The 27,866-nt window shown below is 36.8% G+C and overlaps 1 protein-coding gene across 2 annotated transcripts in view; it reads right to left on the reverse strand.

Annotated features, from left to right (window-relative positions):
* Nucleotides 1-27,866, reverse strand: part of LOC150104389 (CTP synthase 1-A-like) — a 281,082-nt gene that overhangs the window by 84,164 nt on the left and 169,052 nt on the right. For both annotated transcript variants that reach the window (XM_090396340.1, XM_090396339.1), the window contains exons 9-10: nucleotides 24,150-24,256; nucleotides 21,221-21,317 (exon numbers count right to left, since the gene is read on the reverse strand). In XM_090396340.1, the coding sequence (XP_090252466.1) occupies nucleotides 21,221-21,317; nucleotides 24,150-24,256 (204 nt within the window). The remainder of the gene's footprint in view (nucleotides 1-21,220; nucleotides 21,318-24,149; nucleotides 24,257-27,866) is intronic.

A 27,866-nucleotide genomic window follows, 5' to 3' on the forward strand; every position in this document is an offset into this window, starting at 1 on the left:
ATTCAAAATGTTCAGCAGTACACAAGGTAATACATGGGTTGTGGCTTAAGTGCTGTGAGGACATGATGTTGGGTGTTTAATGGAATATTATCACCACTGGGAAAGGATTAAAACTAATTTTAATGCCTCCAATATTTTGTCTCAGTCACTGAGACATCTTCATGGATTACAAATAACTTTTGTAACAACACACTCAAATACAATACGATACTAAGTGAAACACATGGATGACTCTAAAGTCCTATCTAGGTGGTGCACCTTCGATGGGCATTTATAGGTGGCCATGTTTTGGATACAACCCATAGGATCTCCTGGAGAAAAACCACTTTCTCCATCATAGTAAATTCAAAAAAAGAAAGACTGTTTTTAGAATCTGTGGAGAGACTCAGAAATCAACTGAATTTAAATAAATATGGTTGCATGAAACTTCCCAAAATTTGGGAAACATTAATTATCAAAGATCCCACGTTACATCCTAGGCCACTTATAAACACATAGAGGGCACACTACCACCACCTAGATAGGACTTTAGAGTCACCAATGTGTTTCACTTAGTACTGTATTGTATTTGAGTGTGTTGTTACAAAAGTAATTGGTAATCCCTGAAGATGTCTCAGTGACTGATACAAAATATTGGAAGTATTAAAATTAGTTTTTCCCAGCGCTGATAATATTCCATTAAACCTCCAAAATGACAAAGTAATACACCTGGACAGATGTGTGTGTGTGTGCACATAAATGACAGTGCAGATCAGTTCAACATTGTCAAGTGTAAGGTTATGCATTCTGGACAGAGGGCATTGCAGGCATGGTATTATGTTAATAGGAATTTACTGCAGGTAGTCAATGAAACTAGAGACTTGGGTGCTCTAGTTTCACTCAGTAAATTCTTATTGTTTAGAAGTCACATTACTGCAATGGTTAAGACAGACATTATGTCAGTCATTCTGAGACCAGAGAGACTGACTTTTTCAAATAACTTAATGATTATCTGGCCCACAGAAGGTACCATGTTAAGACATTAATTCTGTTTCAGTTATGATCCGAATTGTTTCCAATTATTTTGTTTCGTGTCTGTGTGCTTGAAAGCTCTGAAGATGCTGGGTAGAAAACTGGCAAAATATTAGTAAGCTCAATAAATGAATGTATTTTTCTCTCTTGGTGTTGTTTATACCAAGAAGTGCTATTATGAAAAAACAATTACACCTAAGCCTTTCTATATGTATAAGAAAAATAAAGTTATTCTCTCACTTTACAAGGCTTTAATAAGACCACATCTGGACCAATATGTGGAGATATGGTCATATCGACTCCAGAGATAAGATCCAGTGGTAGGTAACTAAGATGATAGTTGGCTACTGGAACTCCATATATAAGAACAGATTGTGGGAATGTGGTCTTCAGAGTTTAAGGAATGGCCTGAGGAAAAGAAATAGCAACAAAGATGTTTGTAAGGGGATCTTACATCATAGAGAGAGATTAGATTCTTCTGCTTACAGCAGGTATTATCTTCCCTGAAAGTTGGGTAAGGGTGTAGATTGGAAGCAAGTGAGAACCACACTCTTCTCACTGTACGATGCATGTGTGTGTGTGTGTGTGTGTGTGGAACTGGCTACCTTTAGATGTGTAGATCTTCAGTGAATGTGTTCAAGGAGAGGTATAACAGGTATTTAAATATCAGTGATTAAGGGACCCTCCCTAGCTGGATCTTTGGATTCCTTGGAGGAAACGTGTAATAATAATAATAATCCAAATTTAGTGAATTCAAGGAAGAACATGTCTTTCTATCCTATGTTTACTTTTACAGAAGTAAACATAGACTGTTTACGTCTGTGAAACAGTCTACGTGTACAAGATGGGAGGAAATGATAGTATTTTATTGATCACGTGGGACATAGCTGTAACAATTTTCTTAAACAGCAGCTGTAACCAGTGCTAGCTTAACACAATAAGCAGGCAATGCATCACATTTGGGTGCCTTCTTCGAGGGGTGCTAAAGTGAATAGAAAAAATAAAATAAAACATTTTAATATTAGTGTTTATTAAATGTTGGTGCTCAACTTAAAATTGTATCAGGGCACCAAGACCAGTAGAGCCGGAACTGGCTGTAACAGTTATTTCCAAAGAAAGTTTTCACAATGTAACACCAATACAAGGAATAGTAGTGTGATGTATATATACACACAGTACATATGCATATATAATATATATATGCATCACATACACCTCTGTATGGCTACCTGTATGGTGTGAAAGCCAAGAATATATCAAGTTAATATATAAAATAACCTGTTTAAGAAGGGCAGACTATTCTTCTTTTCTTTTTTGTATTGTGAACTGGGTTTTAGGATGCTGGTTGTTCAAATGTCATAAAAAGGAATCTGTTGTATTAAAACTATAATGGTCATACAGAATATGATTCCTTTCTATGACATTTAAACAACCAGCATCCTAAAACTCAGTTCACAATACAAAAAGGAAAGAAGAATAGTCTGCCCTTCCTAATGTCTGCCTCATAAATGGTCTGTGTGTGTCTGTGTGTGTGTTGGTGTATTGGTGGGGGAAAGAGAGCACTGTTTTTCAAATGACTTCACAAAGTTTAGAAAGTGGAAATTATGAGTAGAGCTATATCCTCAATTTGTATATTTTTCTTATCAAATGAAATAGCAGAGTTTATGGTGAATAAAACTGGGCTGAGACATAGGAAGACAATTCATTTTGGATTAATTCTAAGGTGAATAAGTGGAACATTCACTTAACTGCTGACAGTTAACTTCTCTATGCAACAAAGAAAATATTTTACATAAGACCAATTTTTGTTTGTGGATTCTGGGTAGCCAATATATCTGAAGAGGTTCAGAATTATATGAGCTTAATTTATCTGAGGGGTCCTTAAGGGTCAAAGCTGTATAACTGAGAGGAGACCTCCACATAGCCTTTAAAGGAATATGGAGAACAGACCGGAGCTTCTGACCTAATGTCCAATCCTCACTTTCTCATATTGCAAACTGTTAGGTATCTACCTGAATACTGAATGAACAAGGATGGGCTGACAATTTGGGATTTAGCAGACCAAATTGTATTCTTATTGGCTTAAACCAATATAGAAAATGATGGTACAACATGACAAAATTTCATGCCGGCTGGGGTGTCGCCCGGTTAAACAAGGCCCCGGTTGTTTTCACCAAGGAACCAAGGTGAACAGCGAAAAGTCAACAACTGGAACAAATCTGAAAGCACATCCCAACTCAACATCACCAGAGATAAAGATCAGTACTAACAACATAAGAAGCCTGAATGGCAAAGAAATGGAACTAGCTAAGGAATTAGATAAGTGCCAGATCAACATAATACGGGTGACTGAAACAAAAAAGACAAAAACTGGTGAGATCTTTCTGAACAATAAATACAAAATGTTATATTCAGGAAATGACAATCAAGGAAAAGAAGGAGTAGCCATAGCATTCAACATAAAATACGAGGCTAATCTTCTTGAATGGCAGGCAGTCTCAAGTGGAGTGATGTGGGCAAATGAGACTTATTTGTGCCTATGGTTCCACAGAAGGTTCTACTAATGTATAAGTAGAGGAATTTTTTTAGGCTTTAGAAAAAGCAACTGACACAACGAAAAAGGAAAAGTTGGTCCTTGTTGGGGATCTAAATGGCAGAGTAGGAAATGATTGTTAGACATACAAAAATATTTTGGGAAAATTTGGAGAAAAGAGCAAAGCCAATAATAATGGCAAATGCCTGTTGGATTTCTACTCAGGTCATGGACTGGTTATTACTAACACCATGTTCCAACATAAAAATGTGCACAAATTCACATGGAGAGAAGAGGCAAGGTATAAGAAAAGTCTCTTTGACTATCTTATTGTTGATAGTGATGTTTTCTCCCTGGTGCAGGATACCAGAGTGTACAGAGGATTTGAAATTGGAAGCGATCATTGTTTAGTCTTGGGCAGGATAAAATTGAATTTTGTATTGAAAAGAATAACATATAAGAAAGTTTTAAAGCGAATAAACGTTGTGCAACTTTCAGATGTGATGTGTAGACTAAAATACACAACGATTATTGAAGAAAAAATGAAAGAGTTTGAGAACAGGAATCAAACCTTGGAGATTCAGTAGCAAGCCTTGAAGAAAACCCTGATTGATTCAGCCAGAGAGGCATGTGTGAGGATGTCTGCAAGGATAGAAAATTCAGACCTCCATGGTTGACACAGAAAGTTAGAGAGGCAGTGAAGGAAAAGAAGAAAGCACATCAAAAATTCCTGGCAAATAAGTCAGCTTGTGCTCTTAGAGAATACAGAAACAAATGTAAGAAAGCTAAACATTGTGTAAAATTAGCTAAACAGAAGTCATGGGAGGACTTTGGCAAGAACATAGAAAATAAATATCAAGAAGGTGGTAAGATATTGTGCAGGTTGTTGAAGAGGCTTAGAAATTGAGGAAAGAGTGCTATAAAAGAAGTTAGAGATGATAAAGGTTACATGAAAACAGGAGAAAACGATATCCTTGAAGTATGGAGTAATTACTTCGAAAAATTGCTAAATGAAACTAGCAGTGATGAGAGTACAGTGATAAAAAAACACTGACCAGGCATGCAATCAGGAATACATATCCATGCTTGAAGTAGAAAAAGCCATCAAAAGTCTGAAATGTGGAAAGGCAGCTGGAGTAGATGATATTAGAATAGAAATGCTCAAGTATGGAGGTATAAAAGTTTTATAGTGGCTACACTGCATAGTTCAGAAGGCCTGGATAGAAGGACGAATTCCAGATGATTGGAGTAGAGCTCTCATAGTACCCATATATAAAAAGGGAAATAAAACTGATTGTGAGAATTAGAGAGGTATTTCTCTACTGAGTGTTCCTGGAAAGATTTATGCCAGTATACTTGAGAAATGGTTCAGAAGGATTGTGGAAGAGAAGCCTGGTGAGGAACAAGCTGGATTCAGGCCAAATAATGGCTGTCAGGATCAGATATTCACTTTACGACAAATAGTTGAAAAGTCATGGGAATAAAACACAGATCTGTATTTAAGTTTTGTAGATCTGGAAAAAGCATATGACAAGGTGCCAAGAGAGAAGCTATTCAATATGCTACAGTTATATAGTATCAATGGGGCATAATATCAATCAATACTTAATTTTTTAGTATTGATTGATATTATGCCCCATTAATTGCTGATATTATGCCTCTAATTGCTGACTTACAACTCAGCAATCCTAATTGCTGAGTTGTAAGTCAGCAATTAGGATTGAAGGAAGCAGGAAAATGGTTTAATGTTAAATCTGGTGTGATACAAGGATGTACATTATCCCCTCTGTTATTCATTATCTATATGGATTACATTATGAAGGAAAGTGGTATTAAACATGATATCAGAATTGGAGATGTTAATATCAGCTCTTTGCTCTATGCGGATGATGTTACACTTCTAAATAAATCAGCTACTAGTTTGCAAGAGTCCTGACTAAACTGAATAACTGTTGTAATAGATATGGTATGAAGGTGAGCATTAAAAAAACAAAGATAATGAAAATAAGTAGAATTGTTGAAAATGTCAATTGTGTTGTGAACGGAGAACTTGTGGAACAAGTAAAACATTTCAGCTACTTGGGCACGATTTTTAGTGAAGATGGTAAATTAAATATGGAAATAGACAACAGAATCAACAAAGCTGGTATAATAGGAAGTCAACTGAATAAATTCATATGGAATAAGAGAGAAATTAGTCGAAACACTAAATTAGCTGTATACAAGACAGTGTTCAAACCAGTTTTAACTTATGGATCTCAGAGCTGAGTCAGAAGTAAAGCACTTGACCAAAGACCAGAGATGGCAGATAGAGTCCTGAGAAAGATTATAGGCGTGAACAGATGGCATCAATCGCAATATCATATTAAAAATGAGGATATTAGGAAAGAACTTGACATTGTCAACATCCAGGAATGCATTAGCAGAGCTAATCTCCGGTGGTATGGTCACTTAAACAGAATGGACGAGGAAAGATTAGCAAAATAAGTGTTCTCTGCTAGGTCGACAGGAAAACGACCCAGAGGAAGACCAAGATATAGGTGGATTGATACGGTACAATGTGCCTTGGACGATAGAAATATAAGATCTGATAATGATAATATTGGAGTCTTGACAAGTGACAGACTGATTTGGATGAAAATTGTAGATAGGAAGTTAGTAACGATGTAAATTTTTCATGTAGTACTATCATATCCTGTACACCCCTTGAGGGTACATGTCAGGGATTTGATGATGATGATGATAATTTATCTGAAACATTCACATGGAAAGAAGTGACATATTGGAGAAATTGGTGAATAGTTTTTAATCTCATCATCATCATCAAATTCCTGCCATGTACCCTCAAGGGGTGTACAGGATGTGATAGTACTACATGAAAAATTTACATCATTACTAACTTCCTATCTACAATTTTCATCCAAATCAGTCTGTCACTTGTCAAGACTCCAATATTATCATTATCAGATCTTATATTTCTATCGTCCAAGACACATTGTACTGTATCAATCCACCTATATCTTGGTCTTCCTCTGGGTCGTTTTCCTGCTTTTCTTCCACAATTCTCAACCGTTTCTCAAGTATACTTGCATGGATCTTGCCAGGAACACTCAGTAGGGAAATACCTCTGTAATTCTCGCATTCAGTTTTATTTCCCTTTTTACATATGGGTACTATGAGAGCTCTACTCCAGTCATTGGGAATTCATCCCTCTGTCCAGGCTTTCTGAACTATGCAGTGCATCCACTGTAAGACTCTTATACCACCATACTTCAGCATTTCTGGTCGAATATCATCTACTCCTGCTGCCCTTCCACATTTCAAGCCTTTGATGGCTTTTTCTACTTCTAGTATGGATATGTATTTCTGACTGCATGCATGGTCAGTGTCTTTTACCACTGTGCTGTCATCACTGCTTGTTTCATTTAGCAGTTTTTCAAAGTAATTACTCCATACTTCAAGGATATCTTTTTCTCCCATTTTCATGTCACCTTTATCATCTCTAATAGCTTTTACAGCACTCTTTCCTCCATTCTTAAGCTTCTTCAACAACCTCCAGAATATTTTGCCACCTTCTTGATATTTATTTTCTATATTCTTGCCAAAGTCCTCCCATGACTTTTGTTTAGCTAGTTTTACACAGTGTTTAGCATTCTTGCATTTGTCTCTATATTCTCTAAGAGCACGAGCTGACTTATTTGACAGGAACTTTTGGTATTCTTTCGTCTTTTCCTTCACTGCCTCTTTAACTTCCAGTGTCCACCAGGGAGTTCTGATTTTTTTATCCTTACAGATAATCTCACCACATGCCTCTCCGGCAGAATCAATCAATGTTTTCTTCAGAATTTGCAACTGAATCTCCAAGGTTTGATTCCTGTTCTCAAACTCTTTCATTTGTTCTTCAATAATCTTTGTGTATTTTAGCCTACAGTTTACATCTGAGAGCTGCTCAACTTTTATTCGCTTTAAAACTTTCTTACATGTTATTCTTTTCAATATGTAATTCAATTTTATCTTGCTCAAGACTAAATAGTGATCACTTCCAATTTCAAATCCTCTGTACACTCTGGTGTCCTGCACCAGGGAGAAAACATCACTATCAACAACAACATTGTGAATGAGACTTTTCTTATTCCTTGCCTCTTCTCTACATATGAATTTGTGCACATTTTTATGTTGGAACATGGTGTTAGTAACAACCTGTCCATGTCCTGAGCAGAAATCCAACAGATGTTTGCCATTATTATTAGCTTTGCTCTTTTCTCAAAATATTTTTGCATGTCTCACAATATCATTTCCTAGTCTGCTATTTAGATGCCCAACAAGGACTAACTTTTCCTTTCTCATTGTGTCAGTTGCTTTTTCTAAAGCCTCAAAAAATTCCTCCACTTCTACCTTAGTAGAACCTTCTGTGGGACCATAGGCACAAATAAGTCTCATTGTCTAGTTCCCCATTCTGATATCTGATATGAGAATACGTCACTCTACTTGAGACTCACTGCCATTCTAGAAGATTAGCCTCTTATTTTGTGTTGTATACTATGGCTACTCCTTCTTCTCCTTGATTTTCATTGCCTGAATATAACATTTTGTATTTATTGCTCAGGAAGATCTCACCAGTTTTTGACTATTTTGTTTCAGTCGCCCCTATTATGTCGATCTGGTACTTATCTAATTCCTCAGCTAGCTCCATTTCTTTGCCATTCAGGCTTCTTACGTTGATAGTACCGATCTTTTACTCTGGTGATGTTGAGTTGGGGTTTATTTTCAGATTTGTTCCAGTAGCTGACTTTTTGCTGTTCGCCCTGGTTCCCTGGCGAAAACAACGGGGGCCTTGTTTAACCAGGCGACGCCCCAGCCAGCATGAAATTTTGTCATGTTGTACCATCATTCTATATTTTGGTTTAACCAATAAGAATACAATTTGGTCGGCTAAATCCCAAATTGCCAGCCCATCCTCGTCCGTTCAGTATCCAAGTAGATACCCAACAGGGTGCACCACGAGAAGGTGAGGATTGGACATTAGGTCAGAAGCCCTGGTCGGTTCTCCGCATTCCTTTAAAGGCTATATGGAGGTCTCCTCTCAGTTATACAGCTTTGACCCTTAAGCACCCCTAGTTTTTAATCTGTGTAGCGTAAACGTGTACTATAGCAAACGATGCGCCCAATGATGATATATGATGCACCTTAACAAATTATGGAAAAGATTCACTTTAAGTTTCATAAAACCAATACTTTTGCTGACTATTGCAAACATTAGAAGCACAAAACCTCTAGTTAATTGAATTTCCTCACAAAGGACATCACAACTAATGTCACAAAATACAACTGTTGGGCATAACCAGTGGGAAGTACTGCAAAGATTGTGCTTGCTCTACCCCCCCCCCACTTTGTTTTGTATCAAAACTAGAAAATAAAAGTAAGTGGAAAACTGTAGTTGAGATCAGTAAACACATGAAATTGTAAGAAATAGAACAACGGAAACACTAGGAAATTGTACATTGATGACAGAATGACAGGAAATAGAAGAAAGGAAATTATAGTAATAAATTTAGTTTAATCCTTTACCCAAGTGTAAGCAAACAAAGTTTGCACCTGGAAATATCTTCAGGACTGAGGTAAGGTGGTACATCCCTTGGCAACTCATAGCAAAGGTGGACCAAGCTCTCATCACTCCTTGTCTCAGTATCTCCCATAATGCAAAGCACATCTCCTTGTGGACATGTATACTGCTATGCATTAAAGGAAGAGCCACTACCCAGACCGGTTTCGACCTTTTTTGAGGTCTCGTCAGTGGGAGGCAGATCCAGAGTGGTGATACTAAGGCAGAAGCAATAGAGAGGTCATATTTACCTATATGAGTTGCCTTAATGCATAGCAGTATACATGTCTGCAAGGAGATGTGCTTTGCATTATGGGAGATACTGAGACAAGCTTTGTCCACCTATGCTACGAGTTGCCAAGGGATGTACCACCTTACCTCAGTCCTGAAGATATTTTCAGGCACAAAATTTGTTTGCTTATACTTGGATAAAGGATTAAACTAATTTTATTATAGTCTAACCAAGTGCAAAATAAACTTCCAAGAAATTATACAGTGATGATAGAACACAAAGAATTGGCAGGATGAATATACATAAAGCACACAGAACATGATATACAAATGCAAATAATAATGGAAGACATAAAGAAGAGAATATAAGGGTGTGAAATTATAAAATGGGAAATTCGGAATTAAAATGTAAAATTCAAAATGTACATTAGATTATATTAACATCAGTAACGTAAAATATTCATAGTGAATTAAATATCATCATTAACAGAGACCTCCAAGGCAGTCAGGGACTCATCGAGGAAGGCCCATATCACTCACATCAGCTGTTATATTTATTGATAAATTCATTCATATTATCTGCACTCACATCCAACAAAGGCAATCCATTTTCTTCTCTATGAGAGAAATGCACTATCTCTATGATAGAAAAACCTAGCCGATCAGTTTCTTCTACCATAATCCCACTAATATGATATACCATAGGAGATCTGATTACACCAAAATGCCGAACTTTACATTTATACAGTTAGACACATAGTCTTTGCACCACAGATGTGCAATGAGATACTAATTCTTTCCACTTTTGGAGCCTTCCATACTACGAAATTCAAACTGTATAGTCAGGTCAGACATAGCTAGTTCAGCTGAACACTCTTTTAGTATTTGTGTTAATGTCACATCAGTCCCTATTGCTGAATTCTTATTCAGTTTATACAACAGCTTTGTAATCACAGATGTTAGTGGATAAGAAAAAAACAAGTGATATGATAGTGTTTAAGTTAGTGAAGAGATTTTATTGGATTAATACAGAGGAGATTATAAGAAGAGCAGAAGGAGAAGGAGAGAACCAAAAGCCATCGCTGGAATTGTGTAAGCATGGCAGAAGAGTGTGAGGGGATAGATTTTGCACATGGAGAATTGTGGGTGATCACATTACCAGAATATGTTGTTAATGGAAGGACTGTTAAGGATTTTAAGGCGCAATATGATACATATGTTGTTAGTTAAATAAACCTCCAATGATGAATCTGCTGACTTCATGGATGATGTGATAATAATCATGATAAAAAAAGACTGATTAGGTCCTGGATACTGAACAAAAAAGGATGAGCTGGCAATTTTGGATTAAGCTAACCAAACTGTATTCGTATTTGCTTAAATCAAAATATAAAATTAAGTACAACATGTCAGAATTTCATGCCGACTGGGGTGCCGCCCAGTTAAACAAGTTCCCTGTTGTTTTTGCCAGGGAAACAGGGAGAACAGTGAAAAGTCAGCTATTGGAACAAATCCTACACCCCCAACTAAACATTACAGAGTTCAAGATCAGTACTATCAAATACAAAGAATGAATGGCAAAGAAATGGAGCTGGCTGAGGAATTGGATAAGTACCAGATTGATATAATAGGGGTAAATGAAACAAAAAAGACAAAATCTGGTGAGATTTTTCTGAGCAATAAACACAAAATGCTATATAGATTCAGGCAATGACAATCAGGGAAAAGAAGGTGTAACTATAGTACTGAATACAAAATAAGAGGCTAATATTCTTGATTGAGTCCACGCGGTTAGCCTAGCAGTTTTGCGCTTCGCAACCATATGCCTGGGGAAGGAGTGTCCTAGGTTCGATTTCCGTCCATGACGCGAGGAGCTTAAGGATCTTCCTCAGCCATAGCCAAGTTAGCCGGTCTTGGGGGTGGTCAGCAGGGTTTTTTCTGCCAGTTTATCTGGGGTTTTTCATCCCGCAAGCAGGCAAACCGGCCCCGTGAACACCCAGGTTACAGTCATAAATACTTACGGCAAGGAAGGCAACGGGAAACCACCTTGCTCATAATCATCTCTCCCTAGAATGGTAGCATATAGCTACCCTCCCCCGACCGTATGGCAGATGGGAACCAGAAGAATCTTCTTGAATGCAAGCAATATCAAGTAGAAGGATGTGGGCACATATCAGAATGGAAAACTAGACAATGAGATTTATTTGTGCCTATGGTTCCACAGAAGGTTCTCCTAAGATAGAAATGGAGGAATATTTTGAGGCTTTAGAAAAAGAAACTAACACAATGAAAAATGAAAAGTTGGTCCTTGTTGGAGATCTAAATAGCAGAGCAGGAAATGATTGTCAGACATACAAAAATATTTTGAGAAAATTTGGAGAAAAGAGCAAAGCTAATAATAATGGCAAATACTTGTTGGATTTCTGCTCAGGACATGGACTGGTTATTACTAACACCATGTTCCAACATAAAAATGTGCACAAATTCACATGGAGAGAAGAGGCAAGGAATAAGAAAAGTCTCTTTGACAATGTTATTGTTGATAGTGATGTTTTCTCCCTGGTGCAGGACACCAGAGTGTACAGAGGATTTGAAATTGGAAGCGATCACTATTTGGTATTGAGCAGGATAAAATTGAATTTCATATTGAAAAGAAGAACATGTAAGAAAGTTTTAAAGCAAATAAAAGTTGAGCAGTTTTCAGATGTGAACTGTAGACTAAAATACATAAACATTATTCAAGAAAAAATGAAAGAGTTTGAGAACAGGAACAAAACCTTGGAGATTCAGTGACAATTTATGAAGGAAGCATTTATTGATTCAGCCAGAGAGGCTTGTGGTAAAGTTGTTTGCAAGGACAGAATAATCAAACTCCATGGTGAACACAGGAAATTAAAGAGGCAGCGAAAGAAAAGAAGGCAGCATATCAAAAGTTTCTGTAGAATAAGTAAGCTTGTGCTCTTAAGAGAATACAGAGACAAATGTAAGAAACTAAGCATTGTGTAAAATTAGCTAAACAAAAGTCATGGGAACACTTGGGTAAGAACACAGAAAATAAATTATTAGTATTATTATTATGTGACACCTCCAGGGTGTCCAAAGACTCATCGAGGGAGAGTGTGCCAACAGCATCGAACGATTAAACCCCTTCCAACAACAACCGCATGCACTCAAACTTGTTTAACCTTTGGCATGAGCCATTAGTAGCAGAGGCTATATCAATCAACCATCCTTTGCTGGCAATCAAGAAAGTGGCAAAATATTCTGGAGACTGTTGAAAAAGCTCAGAAATGGAGGAAGAGTGCCGTAAAAGGAATTACAGATGATAAAGGTGTCATAAAACTGGTGAAAAAAAAAGATATCCCTAATGTATGGAGTAATTACTTCAAAAAATTGCTAAACGAAACAATCAGTAAGAGTACAGTAGTAAAAAAACACTCAACAGACATGCAATCAGAAATATATATCAATACTTGAAGTAGAAAAAGCCATCAAAAGCCTGAAATGTGGTAAGGCAGTGGGAGAAGATGATATTCGACTAAAAATGGTCAAGTTTGGAAATATAAGTCTTGCAGTGGCTGCACTGCACAGTTCAGAAGGCCTGGACAGAGGGACGAATTCCAGATGATTAGAGAAGATCTCTCATAGTACCCATATATAAAAAGGGGAAATAAAACTGAATCTAAGAATTACAGAGGTATTTCCCTACTGAGTGTTCTTGGAAAGATTTATGCAAGTATACTTGAGAAACGGTTGAGAAGGATTGTGGAAGGGAAGCTTGATGGTATCAGGAATTTGATAATGATGATAAAAGACTGATAAGTGCTAAGTAAAGAAGACACCATTTGTTGTGGAATATTAGCTATCCCTTAGTGATAACTGGTGACTGTTGGAATAATGAGGTGCAATGTAACATAGGTTCTAATTAGCAATTTCTAAACATCATATAAAAATCAGGCTCTGGTTTCTATTAAAGGTACAATGTGGGTGGATAACTTTAAAAATTCCTTGAAACAATGTGATAACCAATTATGGTTGTCCATGGGGACAAGACAGTTAAATCTGATTTATTTTGTCTTTTATTACAATGTTCTTTTCTCTGACTTCTCTGCTTCAGCCAGTATAGTCTATTTAAGACCATACAGTGACTATCCAGATATTTGTGGGCAGGATTAGAACATTCCAAAAAATTAGTTTATTCTATTAGAATCTTCCTGAAAAACCTTTCTTAGAAGCTTTGAGGATGAAAAAAAAAAGAGTAGAGATCCAGATAGAAAACCAACATTAAGGTCTTCAAAGCAAAATTTTTCTACCAGCCCAGCTAAAAATTCACTACTATCAATTCTTCAAGATAGAACAGAAGAAAGAAGAGCTCAACCTTCTATTTAATTAATTTATTCAAAATGAAAGAAAACATTTACTAATTATTACAAGAAAAAAAACACGTCATTCCAGTACAGATATATCACAGAAGGAACCTATCCCTTTAACATTCACATATGGTATTTCCACTTGCACTACATCTTCATTAAAAGAACTTCAAGGTGGCTTAAAAACTTTAGTCAAAATGTTTCAAAGATTTCTAAGATCTCCAAAGTAAAACAAAATTCACTGCACTCATCTCAAGTTCCACAGAAGCCAGACTGGCAAAAGCTATGAAATCAGCGAGGAAACCAGAGCGAACAGCTAAAAGTCAGCTACTGGAACAAATCCTAAAACACACACCAACTCAATATCACCAGAATTGAAGATCGGTACTAACAACATAAGAAGCCGGAATGGCAAAGAAATGGAGCTAGCTGATGAATTATATAAGTACAAGATCGACATAATAGGGGTGACTGAAACAAAAAAAGACCAAAACTGGTGAGTTCTTTCTGAGCAATAAATACAAAATGTTACATTCAGGCAATGACAATCAAGGAAAAGAAGGAGTGGCCATAGTATTCAACACTAAATACGAGGCTAATCTTCTTGAATGGCAGGCAATTTCAAGTAGAGTGATGTGGGCAAATATCAGAATGGGGAACTGGACAATGAAACTTATTTGTGCCTATGGTCCCACAGATGGTTCTCCTAAGGTAGAAATGGAGGAATATTTTGAGGCTTTAGAAAAAGCAACTGACACAATGAAAAAGGAAAAGTTGATCCTTGTTGGGGATCTAAATAGCAGAGCAGGAAAGGATTGTCAGACATACAAAAATATTTTGGGAAAATTTGGAGAAAAGAGCAATGCTAATAATAATCACAAATACTTGTTGGATTTCTGCTAAGGACATGGACTGGTTATTACTAACACCATGTTCCAACATAAAAATATGCACAAATTCATATGGAGAGAAGAGGCAAGGAATAAGAAAAGTCTCATTGACTATGTTATTGTTGATAGTGATGTTTTCTCTCTGGTGCAGGACACTAGAGTGTACAGAGGATTGGAAATTGGAAGTGATCACCATCTAGCCTTCAGCAGGATAAAATTGAATTTCATATTGAAAAGAATAACATGTAAGAAAGTTTTAAAACAAACAAAAGTTGAGCAGCTCTCAGATGTGAACTGAAAAGTAAAATATACAAACATTAACCAAGAAAAAATGAAAGAGTTTGAGAACAGGAATCAAACCTTGGAGATTCAGTGGCAAGCTCTGAAGAAAACATTGATTGATTCTGCCAGAGAGGCATGTGGTGAGGTTGTCTGCAAGGATAGAAAAATCAGAACTCCCTGGTGAACACAGGAAGTTAAAGAGGCAGTGAAGGAAAAGAAGAAAGCATATCAAAAGTTCCTGGCAAATAAGTCAGTCATAGGAAGACTTAAGTAAGAAAATAGAAAATAAACATCAAGAAGGTGGCAAGATATTCTAGAGATTGTTGAAGAAGCTCAGAAATGGAGGAAAGAGTGCTGTAAAATAAATTAGAGATGATAAAGGTGATATGCAGTCAGGAATGCATATCCATACTTGAAGTAGAAAAAACCATCAAAGGCCTGAAATGTGGAAAGGCAGTAGGAGTAGATGATATTCGACCAGAAATGCTGAAGTATGGTGGTATAAGAGTCTTACAGTGGCTGCACTGCATAGTTCAGAAAAACTGGACAGAGGGACGAATTCCCGATGACTGGAGTAGAGCTCTCATAGTACCCATATATAAAAAGGGAAATAAAACTGAATGCAAGAATTACAGAGGTATTTTCCTACTGAGTGTTCCTGGCAAGATCTATGCAAGTATACTCGAGAAAGGGTTGAGAAGAATTGTGGATGAAAAGCTTGGTGAAGAACAAGCTGGATTCAGGCCAAATAGATGCTGTCAGGATCAGATCTTCACTTCACTTTATGACAAATAGTCGAGAAAGCAGAGATCTGTATTTAAGTTTTGTCGATTTGGAAAAGGCATATGACATGGTGCCAAGAGAGAAGCTATTCAATACGCTACAGTTATATGATGTCAATGGGGCATTAAATCAAGCAATACTTAGTCTTTATTTGAGTTATAAGTCAACAGTTATAATTGAAGGAAGTACAAGAAGATGGTTTAATGTTAAATCTGGTGTGAGACAAGGATGTACATTATCCCCTCTCTTATTCATTATCTATATGGATGACATTATAAAGGAAAGTGGTATTAAACATGATATTAAAATTGGAGATGTTAATATTAGCTCTTTGCTTTATGCCGATGATGTTATACTTCTAAATAAATCCGCTCCAAATCTGCAAGATTCTCTGACTAAATTGAATAGCTGTTGTAACAGATATGGTATAAAGGTCAGCAATAAAAAGACAAAGACAATGAAAATAGGCAGAATCGCTGAAAATATCAACTGTGTTGTGAATGGAGAACCTGTGGAACAAATAAAACGTTTCAGCTACTTAGACACGATTTTTACTGAAGATGGTAAATTAAATATAGAAATAGACAGCAGAATCAGCAAAGCTGGTATGGTGGGAAGTAAATTGAATAAATTCCTATGGAATAAGAGAGAAATTAGTCGGAACTAAATTAGCTGTATACAAGACAGTGTTCAAACCAGTTTTAACTTATGGATCTGAGCGCTTGGTCAGAATTAAAACACTTGAGCAAAGACTAGAGACCGCAGATATGAGAGTACTGAGAAAGATTATAGGCGTGAACAGATGGCATCAATGGCAATATCATATTAAAATCGAGGATATTAGGAAAGAACTTGACATTGTCAGCATCCAGGAATGCGTCAGCAGAGCTAATCTCAGGTGGTATGGTCGCTTAAACAGAATGGGCGAAGAAAGATTAGCAAAACAAGTGTTCTCTGCCAGGTTGGCAGCAAAATGACCCAGAGGAAGACCAAGATATAGGTGGATTGATACAGTACAAAGTGCCTTACACGATAGAAATATAAGATCTGATAATGTTGGAGTCTTGACAAGTAACAGACTGATTTGGAGGAAAATTGTAGATAGGAAGTTAGTGATGATGTAATTTTTTTCATGTAGTACTATCATATCCTGTACACCCCTTGAGGGTACATGGCAAGAATTTGATGATGATGATGAAGGTGATATGAAAACTGGAGAAAAAGATATCCTTGAAGTATGGAGTAATTACTTCGAAAAATTGTTAAATGAAACTAACAGTGATGAGAGCGCAGTGATAAAAAAACACTGACCAGGCATGCAATCAGGAATACATATCCATGCTTGAAGTAGAAAAAGCCATCAAAAGTCTGAAATGTGGAAAGGCAGCTGGAGTAGATGATATTATAATAGAAATGCTGAAGTATGGAGGTATAAAAGTTTTACAGTGGCTACACTGCATAGTTCAGAGGGCCTGGACAGAAGGACAAATTCCAGATGATTGGAGTAGAGCTCTCGCAGTACCCATATATAAAAAGGGAAATAAAACTGATTGTGAGAATTAGAGAGAGGTATTTCTCTACTGAGTGTTCCTGGAAAGATTTATGCCAGTATATTGAGAAATGGTTGAGAAGGATTGTGGAAGAGAAGCCTGGTGAGGAACAAGCTGGATTCATGCCAAATAGTGGCTGTCAGGATCAGATATTCACTTTACGACAAATAGTTGAAAAGTCATGGGAATATAACAGAGATCTGTATTTAAGTTTTGTAGATCTGGAAAAAGCATATGACAAGGTGCCAAGAGAGAAGCTATTCAATACACTAAAGTTATATAGTATCAATGGGGCATAATATCAATCAATACTTAATTTTTATTTGAGTTGTAAGTCAGCAATTAGGATTGAAGGAAGTACAGGGAGCTGGTTTAATGTTAAATCTGGTGTCAGACAAGGATGCACATTATCTCCTCTGTTATTCATTATCTATATGGATTACATTATGAAGGAAAGTGGTATTAAACCTGATATCAAAATTGGAGATGTTAATGTCAGCTCCTTGCTTTATGCAGATGATGTTATACTTCTAAATAAATCCGCTACAACTCTGAAAAAGATTCCCTGACTAAATTGAATAACTGTTGTGATAGATATGGTATGAAGGTCAGCAATAACAGGACAAAGATAATGAAATTAGGCAGAAGCATTGAAAATATCAGCTACATTGTGAACGGAGAACCTATAGAATAAGTAAAACATTTCAGTACTTAGACACGATTTTTAGTGAAGATGGTAAATTAAATATGGAAATAGACAAGAGAATCAACAAAGGTGGTATGGTTGGAAGTCAACTGAATAAATTTATATGGAATAAGAAAGAAATTAGTCAAAACACTAAATTAGATGTATATAGAAGACAGTGTTCAAACCAATTTTAACTTATGGATCTGAGAGCTAGTTTAGAAGTAAACCAGCTCTCAGATCCATAACTTAACCAAAGACTAGAGACTGCAGATATGAGAGTCCTGAGAAAGATTAGATTCATGAACAGACGGCATCAATGGCAATATCATATTAAAAATGAGGATATTAGGAAAGAACTTGACATTGTCAGCATCCAGGAATGCATTAGCAGAGCTAATCTCAGATGATGTGGTCATTTAAACAGAATGGGAAAGGAAAGATTAGCCAAATAAGTGTTCTCTGCCAGGTTGGCAGGAAAAAGACATAGAGGAAGACCAAGATATAGGTGGATTTATGCAGTAAAAAGTGTTTTAGAAGATAGATATATAAATATAAGATCTGACAATGTTGTAGCTCTTTGACTAGTAATAGATTGATTTGGCAGAAAATTGAAGGTAGGAAGTGAGTAATGAAAATTTTCATGTAGTACTATCACATCCTATACGTCCCTTGAGGATAAATGTCAGGAATTTGATGATGATGATGATGATGAGAATATTATTGTAAATATATATTACAAAAAAAAAAAAAAATCATGAAAACGCATAAAAATTGCTATGCACTAATTAATAAAACTGGTCCAAGATCTTAATGATACTCATGGTTCGGAGACAGTATAAGAATATGTATACAATAAAAAGAATAAATGATATATTTACTGATAACTTGAACATCGAATAATTTGGGAAGAATAAACTATATGTTAGCTTCAAAGTAGCCTGTAGCTTTTGTATCAGTATGCATGGATTGAGTTACTCTTTCCAAAATATTTAACATTTAAGTTATTAATAAATTTAGTTTTTATTTTTTACTGTGCTGATGTGTATTCTTTATTTATACCAAGAGGTAGGTGCTAGTGGGACAAATGTGCACCATGATTACAATAATCATATTAGTTACAAGAATATTTTATTTCAGAGCAGCTTACCAAAACACAAGGTTTAATTTACAATTTATGTTGAAATGTCGCCATTTAACTTTCCCTATCTTTAACAGCATTAAAGATTAACTAAGATGAAAAGCCAAAAGGCTATTTTTTTCTGGCGAGGTTGTTATAAGTTAAGGGGATAAAAATCCCTTCTTGTTTTTCAGCCAGTAAGCGAAACTAAGATCGAACACTACGATCTGTAACGTTTCATGCCGACGAACTGTCAGCGTATCCAAGCGTAAGTGACCACTTGGTAGTGCCACACCACGGCAACTCGTTGCAAAGGTGAAGCAAGCTTCCTCACTGTTCTTGATATTTTCTCATAATGTAAAACACAGCTCTTAAGAGATGTAGTACTGTTTTTCATTATGAGGAGAGGTCACTACCCAGACCGGTTTCAACCTTTTTTGAGGTCTCATCAGTGAGTAGCTAGACCTAGTTAATATCAGAGTTTAAGTGAAGAAAACTTACATACTTTTGCTATACGATTGACCGAAAGGTCAATCGTATAGCAAAAGTATGTAAGTTTTGCTTCACCTTTGCAACGAGTTGCCGTGGTGTGGCACTACCAAGTGGTCACTTACGCTTGGATACGCTGACAGTTCGTCGGCATGAAACGTTACAGATCGTAGTGTTCGATCTTAGTTTCGCTTACTGGCTGAAAAACAAGAAGGGATTTTTATCCCCTTAACTTATAACAACCTCGCCAGAAAAAAATAGCCTTTTGGCTTTTCATCTTAGTTATACTATGTTATAATGAAATATAGTGACACACCTTTCGGTCAATCGTATAGCAAAAGTATGTAAGTTTTCTTCACTTAAACTCTGATATTAACTAGGTCTAGCTACTCACTGATGAGACCTCAAAAAAGGTTGAAACCGGTCTGGGTAGTGACCTCTCCTCATAATGAAAAACAGTACTACATCTCTTAAGAGCTGTGTTTTACATTATGAGAAAATATCAAGAACAGTGAGGAAGCTTGCTTCACCTTTGCAACGAGTTGCCGTGGTGTGGCACTACCAAGTGGTCACTTACGCTTGGATACGCTGACAGTTCGTCGGCATGAAACGTTACAGATCGTAGTGTTCGATCTTAGTTTCGCTTACTGGCTGAAAAACAAGAAGGGATTTTTATCCCCTTAACTTATAGCATTAAAGATTACGAAAGAATATTAAAAAAAAAAAAATTTAATTGTATGCAAGTACAAAACTAATAAGGAAATCACCAACAGAATGATGGAAACGACATAAGTTTCCCGAATATACCCAAGTACCTTATTTATAGCATATGGAGTTCTCCCTTATCCTCCCACATCCCTTAAAGTGGGTGGTTGAGCCCTCCTAATGAGGGATTACATATATATTTTATGACTGTCAATCCATGTGTATTCACTTTTAGTGGAAAGAGACCAGATAAAGGTCCCTCACATCATGGACAGGAATTGAACCCAGGTCTTTCCGACCAAAGGGCTTCATCTATACCAACTAAGCTATGGAGGCTCACCAAATAACGAAACTCATTGAATAACATGTCCAATTATATTAAAGAGTAGCAATGTGACTGCTCAGTGCTGCATCCAAATATACACATGAAAAAAAAAGAAACTGTTTTTTGACCTGGAGACAGTGCTATATATATTTTTTTTTTCTAAACAAAGCTAATCAAGCCATGATATTGAGTATCAAGTCATGTATTGTAGAATCACTGCCTACTCTTATCACAAAAATCATTGTGGGCCACCTACATGGTACTTTAATAGAAACAAGAACTTGATTTTGCATGACATCTGGAAATCACTAATCAAATACTGTAATGCCTGAGATCTCATAGTATTTCAAGTTGTCTCAGAGTTATCACTATGGGACAACTCGAAATTGCTTTTGTCTGTTATTTACTTAATCTAGTATCAACTTTGAAAGAAAGCTACCAACTATAACAGGTGGTAAAACATGCTGGTATGAATAAATTAACAAAGAAAGCCTGGTTAGCTCCTATATATGATGTTTGTTGTTGTTGTTATTATAGTTAAATTTTTGGTATTATTGAATTGTAATTGTAAACAGCTCACATTATTAATAAGAAAAAGTTATAAACTTGAGACAAACAGCTACCACATTTAAAAATGATCTTACTTAGGATAGAATCCTGACTCTTAAAAACTGTTTGTCGTTTCCCCAGCCTCATTGTTCCACCCATTTGGCCAGGATTATGTTCAGGCATATCAATAACCTAGAATTTTAAATAAAATAGCAACATTAATCTTCAATGCAAGAAGCAAAGATACTGCAATCAAGTTCCAGTATTATATCACAAATTAGTAACATAATTATGTTTGTATAATGATATATTATAAATGAACAGAATAAAAAGCACTTGAGAGACTATATCAAGGCAAATATCTAAAGAACAGATAGGAATGTTGACTACTATTATACCATGTGTTCTTATGTTATCTATGGTTGATCTGAACAAACCGACTGATACAAGAGAAGCATCCTGTCAATTTTCGAAGGGTATGGGGACTATTACTAAACATAAAAAAATAGCAGACAAATCATGGGAAGATAGATCAGTTTTTTTTTAAAAAAAATCCTCCAGTTGAAAAATCACAAAACAGTTTTTTCAGGTTTATATCTCACATCAATTTCAAAAGTACTACACTACTCACAAGACTAAATGGTCAGGTCCCAGATCACAAACTCTTTTTCGTATTCTTCATTTGCAACTGTACCAGAGCTAACAAGTATCCCTGACTGACTGTAATAATATTATTATTTATATAGGTACTCCATGGAGTCAAAAGACTCATCATGGGAGACCCACTCTATTCATTAACACAATACCTATCATACCTTAAACTTATTCACTGTCAGGATGCTTAAAACTACCTCTGGCAACCCATTCTGCTCATTCACCACTCTCTAAGTAAAGAACCTAGTCTGCACACCATTACTGGACAAAGAAGTGTGGGTGTAGTTTTAACATCAATAAGTGCAAGGTGTTGCATTTTGGAGTGCAGAAATATAAGGCTGTGTACTATATTGACGGTGCCATACTGCAGGAAGTAGATGAGATTAGAGATTTGAGAGTGATGGTTGAAGTTTAGAGCGCATATTGCTAGTGTTGTGCTAAGATGTTGTACTCCTAAATACATCCAGTGCAAATATCTAAGATTCTCTAAATTGAATAACAGCTGTAATAAATTTGGCATGAAAATCAGCAATACAAAGACCAAAACTGTGAAAATAAGTAAGAATGTAGAAAACTTCAGCTGCATTCTGAATGAAACATCTGGTGAACAAGTAGAATATTTCAGCTGTTTAAGTGGTGTTTTTAGTGAAAATAGCAAATTAAATTTGGAAACAGACAACAGAATAAGTGAAGCTAGTACGGTGGGGAGCAAGCTGAATAAATTTATATGGAATAAGAGAGAAATTACCCAAAACACTGAACTAGCAGTATACAAGACAGCGTTCAAACAGTTTGAAGTTATAGATGTGAGAGCTGGATTATAAATTAAGCACTTGATCAAAGATTACAGACCATAGATATGAGTGTTCTAAGAAAAATTAAGGACCTGAGCAGATGACATCAATGGCAGAATCATATTAAAAATTTAAGTTTCTTCCTAATTAAAGACATTAAGAAGGAACTTGGCATTGTCTGCATGTGTGAGTAGGGCTAAGTCTAAGGTGGTATTGGTCACTTAAACAGAATGGGAAAAGAAAGCTCAGCAAAACAGTTGTTTGATGCAAAACTGGCAGGAAAAAAGACCCAGAGGAAGACCAAGGTCTAGGTGTACTGATCCAGCCAGTAGTGCCTTAGAAGAATGAAATATTAACACAATATTGGAGTGATATACTAATTTCGATGATGAAACACTGATAGGAAAAATAATGAGGTAAACTTAATCATGTATTGATGTCATAAAAGTCTGAACCCACCTTGAGGGTACATATCAGGAAATTGATGATGATGATGAACTTCGACAATCATTATCATGAATAAAAATATCTGAGATTAATGCATTTCCATGTTAACAGGTTCTGGTTTTAGTAGTTCTATGATATGCACTACTATTTCCAAACAATATGTACTGGAATCCAACTTGCAGTTTTTTGAAATTTATTTGATTAAACTGTGCATGTGTATATATTATGGTAATCCAACTCACAAAAGACTAAGCCTATGGTCCATTAGTACCATGGGCTAAGGATTAGATAAAACATGGATTTTTGCAGACCCTGCTTAGTGGAAGCTACCTCAGTCTATCGAGGCTTTCATCCAGTCTCACACACGATAAAATCATCTGCCACCCTTGTTACAGTGAAATGAGAAAACATATGGCCTGTAGATTGGACAGCAGTGATGCTATTCACTCAGTTAAGCACAGACATAATCAGTCCCACACATGGAAAGGTCCTAGGACATGACAGAGTTGTAGGTGTAGAAAAAAATGGTTAAACCATGGAAGAAATCCAGGGTTCTTACTTCTAATTACAGTACTGCTTATCTTCCATTTCACTACAAACTTCTTTTATTCAACCTGTATAAGTCTTTTCTCCAAACAAATTGATCCATAAACATGATAATTCATAACCAGATTGATCAGGTGACACACAAAAATGTACAATTAACCTCTTGGAGGTAAATAGACAACATCTCTGCTCTCTAATCAACAGGCTATTGCTTAAAATTCTATGGCATAGATGTTTATCAATGTCTTCAGGTGTGATTTTCACAGCCAGGCATGAGACTATCTTGCTTACTGTATGCCTGAAATAGTTTGAAAAAGTATTAAATAATCTCTAGAGTAGGATTTCCAGATTAACTGGCATTTAATCCTCTCACAGTACTAATCAGGTACTTTTCTTCATGTGATGAATTACTGAATCGGTGGAGATACACTGTATTAATAATAAATTATTACCACAATGAAAATATCAAATCGTGAGCACAGAATAGTTCATTTTTTATCATTTAATCCCTACAGTAAAACACATTATGCTTATTGAAATAAGAAATAATTTATTTATTGAAAAAGCATAATAATATACTTACGACTGGATGTGTAGTTTCTGGATCTAGTTCAGTCGAGTTTGCATCTTTCCACCCAAGAACATTTCTTGCAAATTCGATAACTGCACACTGAAAGCCTAAGCATATTCCTATTATACAGAATGGGAAAAATATCAAATACTGGACTGAACAAGTAATTGTTGCAGCAGATTAAAAAATATTGCATAGAAAAAAAAATGCTATAATTTATAAAATAAGTAGAATAACTTTACTATTAATACACTAATTTGAATTCTTTAAGCAATCTTTCTAGGACCTTCTGTGAAAAAAACAGGAAAGTCCAATTTTTGTGCCAAGTTTCTTTCAATCATCATCCCATATGCCAGCCTGGTTGGCCGAGTCGTTAGCATATCCACTCTCCAGCGAAAAGGCTGCGGGTTTGAATTCTGCCGTGGCATGGATGTTTGTGATTGTCTGTGAAAGTACTACTGGCAGTAGTTGACGCTGGTATTAGATGATGAAGGTTGGTGGAGTAGTGAGACGAAAAGTTGTAGAGTAGATGCCCTCCCTCAATGAGTCTTTGGACTCCCTGAGGTGTGATGTAAAAAATATTTTCACTATATAATTTAAGGAAATTACAACGTACTAGGATATACATTAAAATAAATTTTAATATATTTCTATATTTCGGCAACGTCACGTTGCCATTTTCAAGAACTTAAGTAGAAGACACGTGCACGCAGGCACAACAAACAGTAAGTGAGGAAGAAGTAGGAAGCTAATTATTTCTCCTAAAGTCCTGATGGTGCCCTCTAGCAGGCAATATTGGTATTCTTGGGCGATTGGGCTGAAGGTCTTCTGATGTAGGTTTCCCAAATTTGAGGAAGTCTCATGCAGCCAAATTTGTTGAGGTTTGGATTGTATCTTAGAGCTGAAGCTGATTCCATGAAAAGCCTTTCATATCTGATTTGCTATGGTGTATTATCCTGGCTTTCTTCCATCGTATTCTATGGCAGGTATCCAGAGCAGGGTCAGCAAGATCAGAGTGGCTGTATTGGTGAAACCAGATGTAGTCCTTATGTTCTGAAATTCTGATATTTGCTGTCCTGCCTGTTTGGCCAAAGTAGGACAGCTTACAACTGCAAGGGACCTGGTATACACCAGGTAGCTCTAGGTCTTAGACACACTAGTCACCTGCCAGCCTGATGGAACCTTGGTTTTCTCAATATATAGAAAACCCACCCATACAGGCAGATACATTCACCAACAATCCCAACACCCCTCCTCACAACAATATGGAGTCATTAAGACACTACACAACAGGGCTAAACTTATCTGCTCAAATGACAATGCCCTAACTAAAATGCTGCCGGGATAACAAAGTGATCCCTAATTGTGTTAAATTGAAGCACCGTTTTACTTCTGAGAAAGCTCTGTGCATTTATAATCGCACTAGCTTCGCCCTGTTAAGAGAACAAATTACTGCGCCGGGCATTCTCCTTGCCGACGAAAACAAAACCTTACGGGCGCTAGAGGACGAGCTTTCGGATACGCTCGGCCTTGATCTATGGTCGATACTTTATGACGTCTCATGCGCATCGGCAAAAAAAGAATTCGAAAAAATACGAAAACCTGACAAAGAATTCTACTTCCTTACCACAGCCACCACTCAACACTGTAGTCAACCTCTCGTCGGCAGTTTTAAAGCCTGAAGCACTCACCGCACTTTCACATGGTCACAATTTCGCCCTAGCTCCAAAAAGAATACCTGCCGAAGAAATCATGATCCAGATAGAATGTGGGATTTGCAACCTGACTAACCATATCGCCAACAACGTTAGACTGGATGTAGTCGGTGTTCTCACTAAAGCCAAACCTCCAAAAACCAACTTATCCAAAAACGAATATGCAGCCCTACAAGAATTGAAAAACAACAAAAAAAATAGTAATCACCAAGGCGGATAAGGGAAACGCCACTGTGGTGCTCAATCAAAAAGACTACAAAGGTAAGCTAACTGCTTTAATACTAGACCGTACGACTTACCTCCCCATTGAATATAATCCACCCAGCTCTCAGATTAGAACTCTCCACAGACTCCTTAAGAAGGTCACTTCTTGGCCTGTGGAAGTCACCAACAAACTAAAGCCTTATAACTCTAGACCCCCCCCTGATTATATGGACTCCCAAAAATACATAAACAAAATGCGCCACTGCATCCCATAGTGGATGGCATTGATTCCCCCACATATAAATTAGCCAAACATTTAGCCAAAACGCTCACACACTACACTGGCAACACACCATCACACATAAAAAACTCAGCCCACTTTAAAGCCAGTATAGAAAACCTCACACTCCAACACACTGACATAATGGTCAGTTTTGATGTCTCCTCCCTATTCACTAATGTCCTACTCAAAGAAACCCTAGAGCTCATCCAAGCCAAGTTTCCTCCCGATATCTCAGCCCTATTTCAGTTCACAATGAACTCAGGCTATTTCGTTCGGCAAGGAAAGTTCTACAAACAGATAGAGGGGACAGCCATGGGTTCACTGCTTTCCCCACCCTTGGCCAATTTCTTTATGGAGACATTTGAAGAGAAAGCCTTAAACTCTGCCCCACAAAAACCCACTATTTGGCTTCGTTATGTGGATGATGTTTTTGCTATTTGGCCACATGGCTCAGACACACTCAATTCCTTCCTAACACACTTAAACAACCAACACCCCAGAGTCCAGTTCACCTTAGAAAAAGAGGAAAATAACACCCTCTCCTTCCTAGACACTTTAATCACCTGCCAGCTTGATGGATCTTTGGTTTTCTCTGTTCACAGAAAACCCACCCATACTGGCAGATACATTCACCAGCAGTTCCCCCCCCCCCATCACAACAATATGGGGTTATAAAAACACTATATAACAGGGCAAAATTAATCTGCTCAGATGACAAGGCCCTACTACTGAACTAAACCACATCCTCAACACTTTCTTAGCCAATAGCTATAACCCCAAAAAAATCCAAAAAAAAAATCCAAAAAATACTAAAACCAGTAAACTACAAACCCCCCTCCCCCCCACAATAAAGATTACACCAAGTCTATCACCATCTCCTACATCCAGCGCACCTCTGAGAAAATAACCAATATCCTCAAAAAATATGACCTTACTTCCTGTTACAGACCATATAAAAAATTGCCATCCCTTATCTGCTCTACTAAAGACCAACCTTCCCCCCTAGACCTACCTGGTGTATACCAGGTGCCTTGCAGTTGTAAGCTGTCCTACTTTGGCCAAACAGGCAGGACAGCAAATATCATAATTTCAGAACATAAGGACTACATCCGGTTTCACCAATACAGCCATTCTGGTCTTGCTGACCATGCTCTGGATACCTGCCATAGAATACGGTGGAAGAAAGCCAGGATAATACACCATAGCAAATACAGATATGAAAGGCTTTTCATGGAATCAGCTTCAGCTCTAAGAAACAATCCAAACCTCAACAAATTTGGTTGCATGAGACTTTCTCAAATTTGGGAAACCTACATCAGAAGACCTTCAGCCCAATCGCCAAAGAATATCAATATTGCCTGCTAGAGGGCACCATCAGGACTTTAGGAGAAATAATTAGCTTCCTACTTCTTCCTCACTTACTGTTTGTTGTGCCTGCGTGCACGTGTCTTGTACTTAAGTTCTTGAAAATGGCAACAAAAAAAAAAAAAAAAAAAAAAATTGTTAGTTATCATAATCAATTACTCT

The sequence above is a fragment of the Typopeltis vanoorti genome, chromosome 8 (genome assembly GCF_054136105.1).
Source record: "Typopeltis vanoorti isolate ZY-2024b chromosome 8, IOZ_Tvanoo_1.0, whole genome shotgun sequence".
Classification (NCBI taxonomy): Eukaryota; Metazoa; Arthropoda; class Arachnida; order Uropygi; family Thelyphonidae; genus Typopeltis; species Typopeltis vanoorti.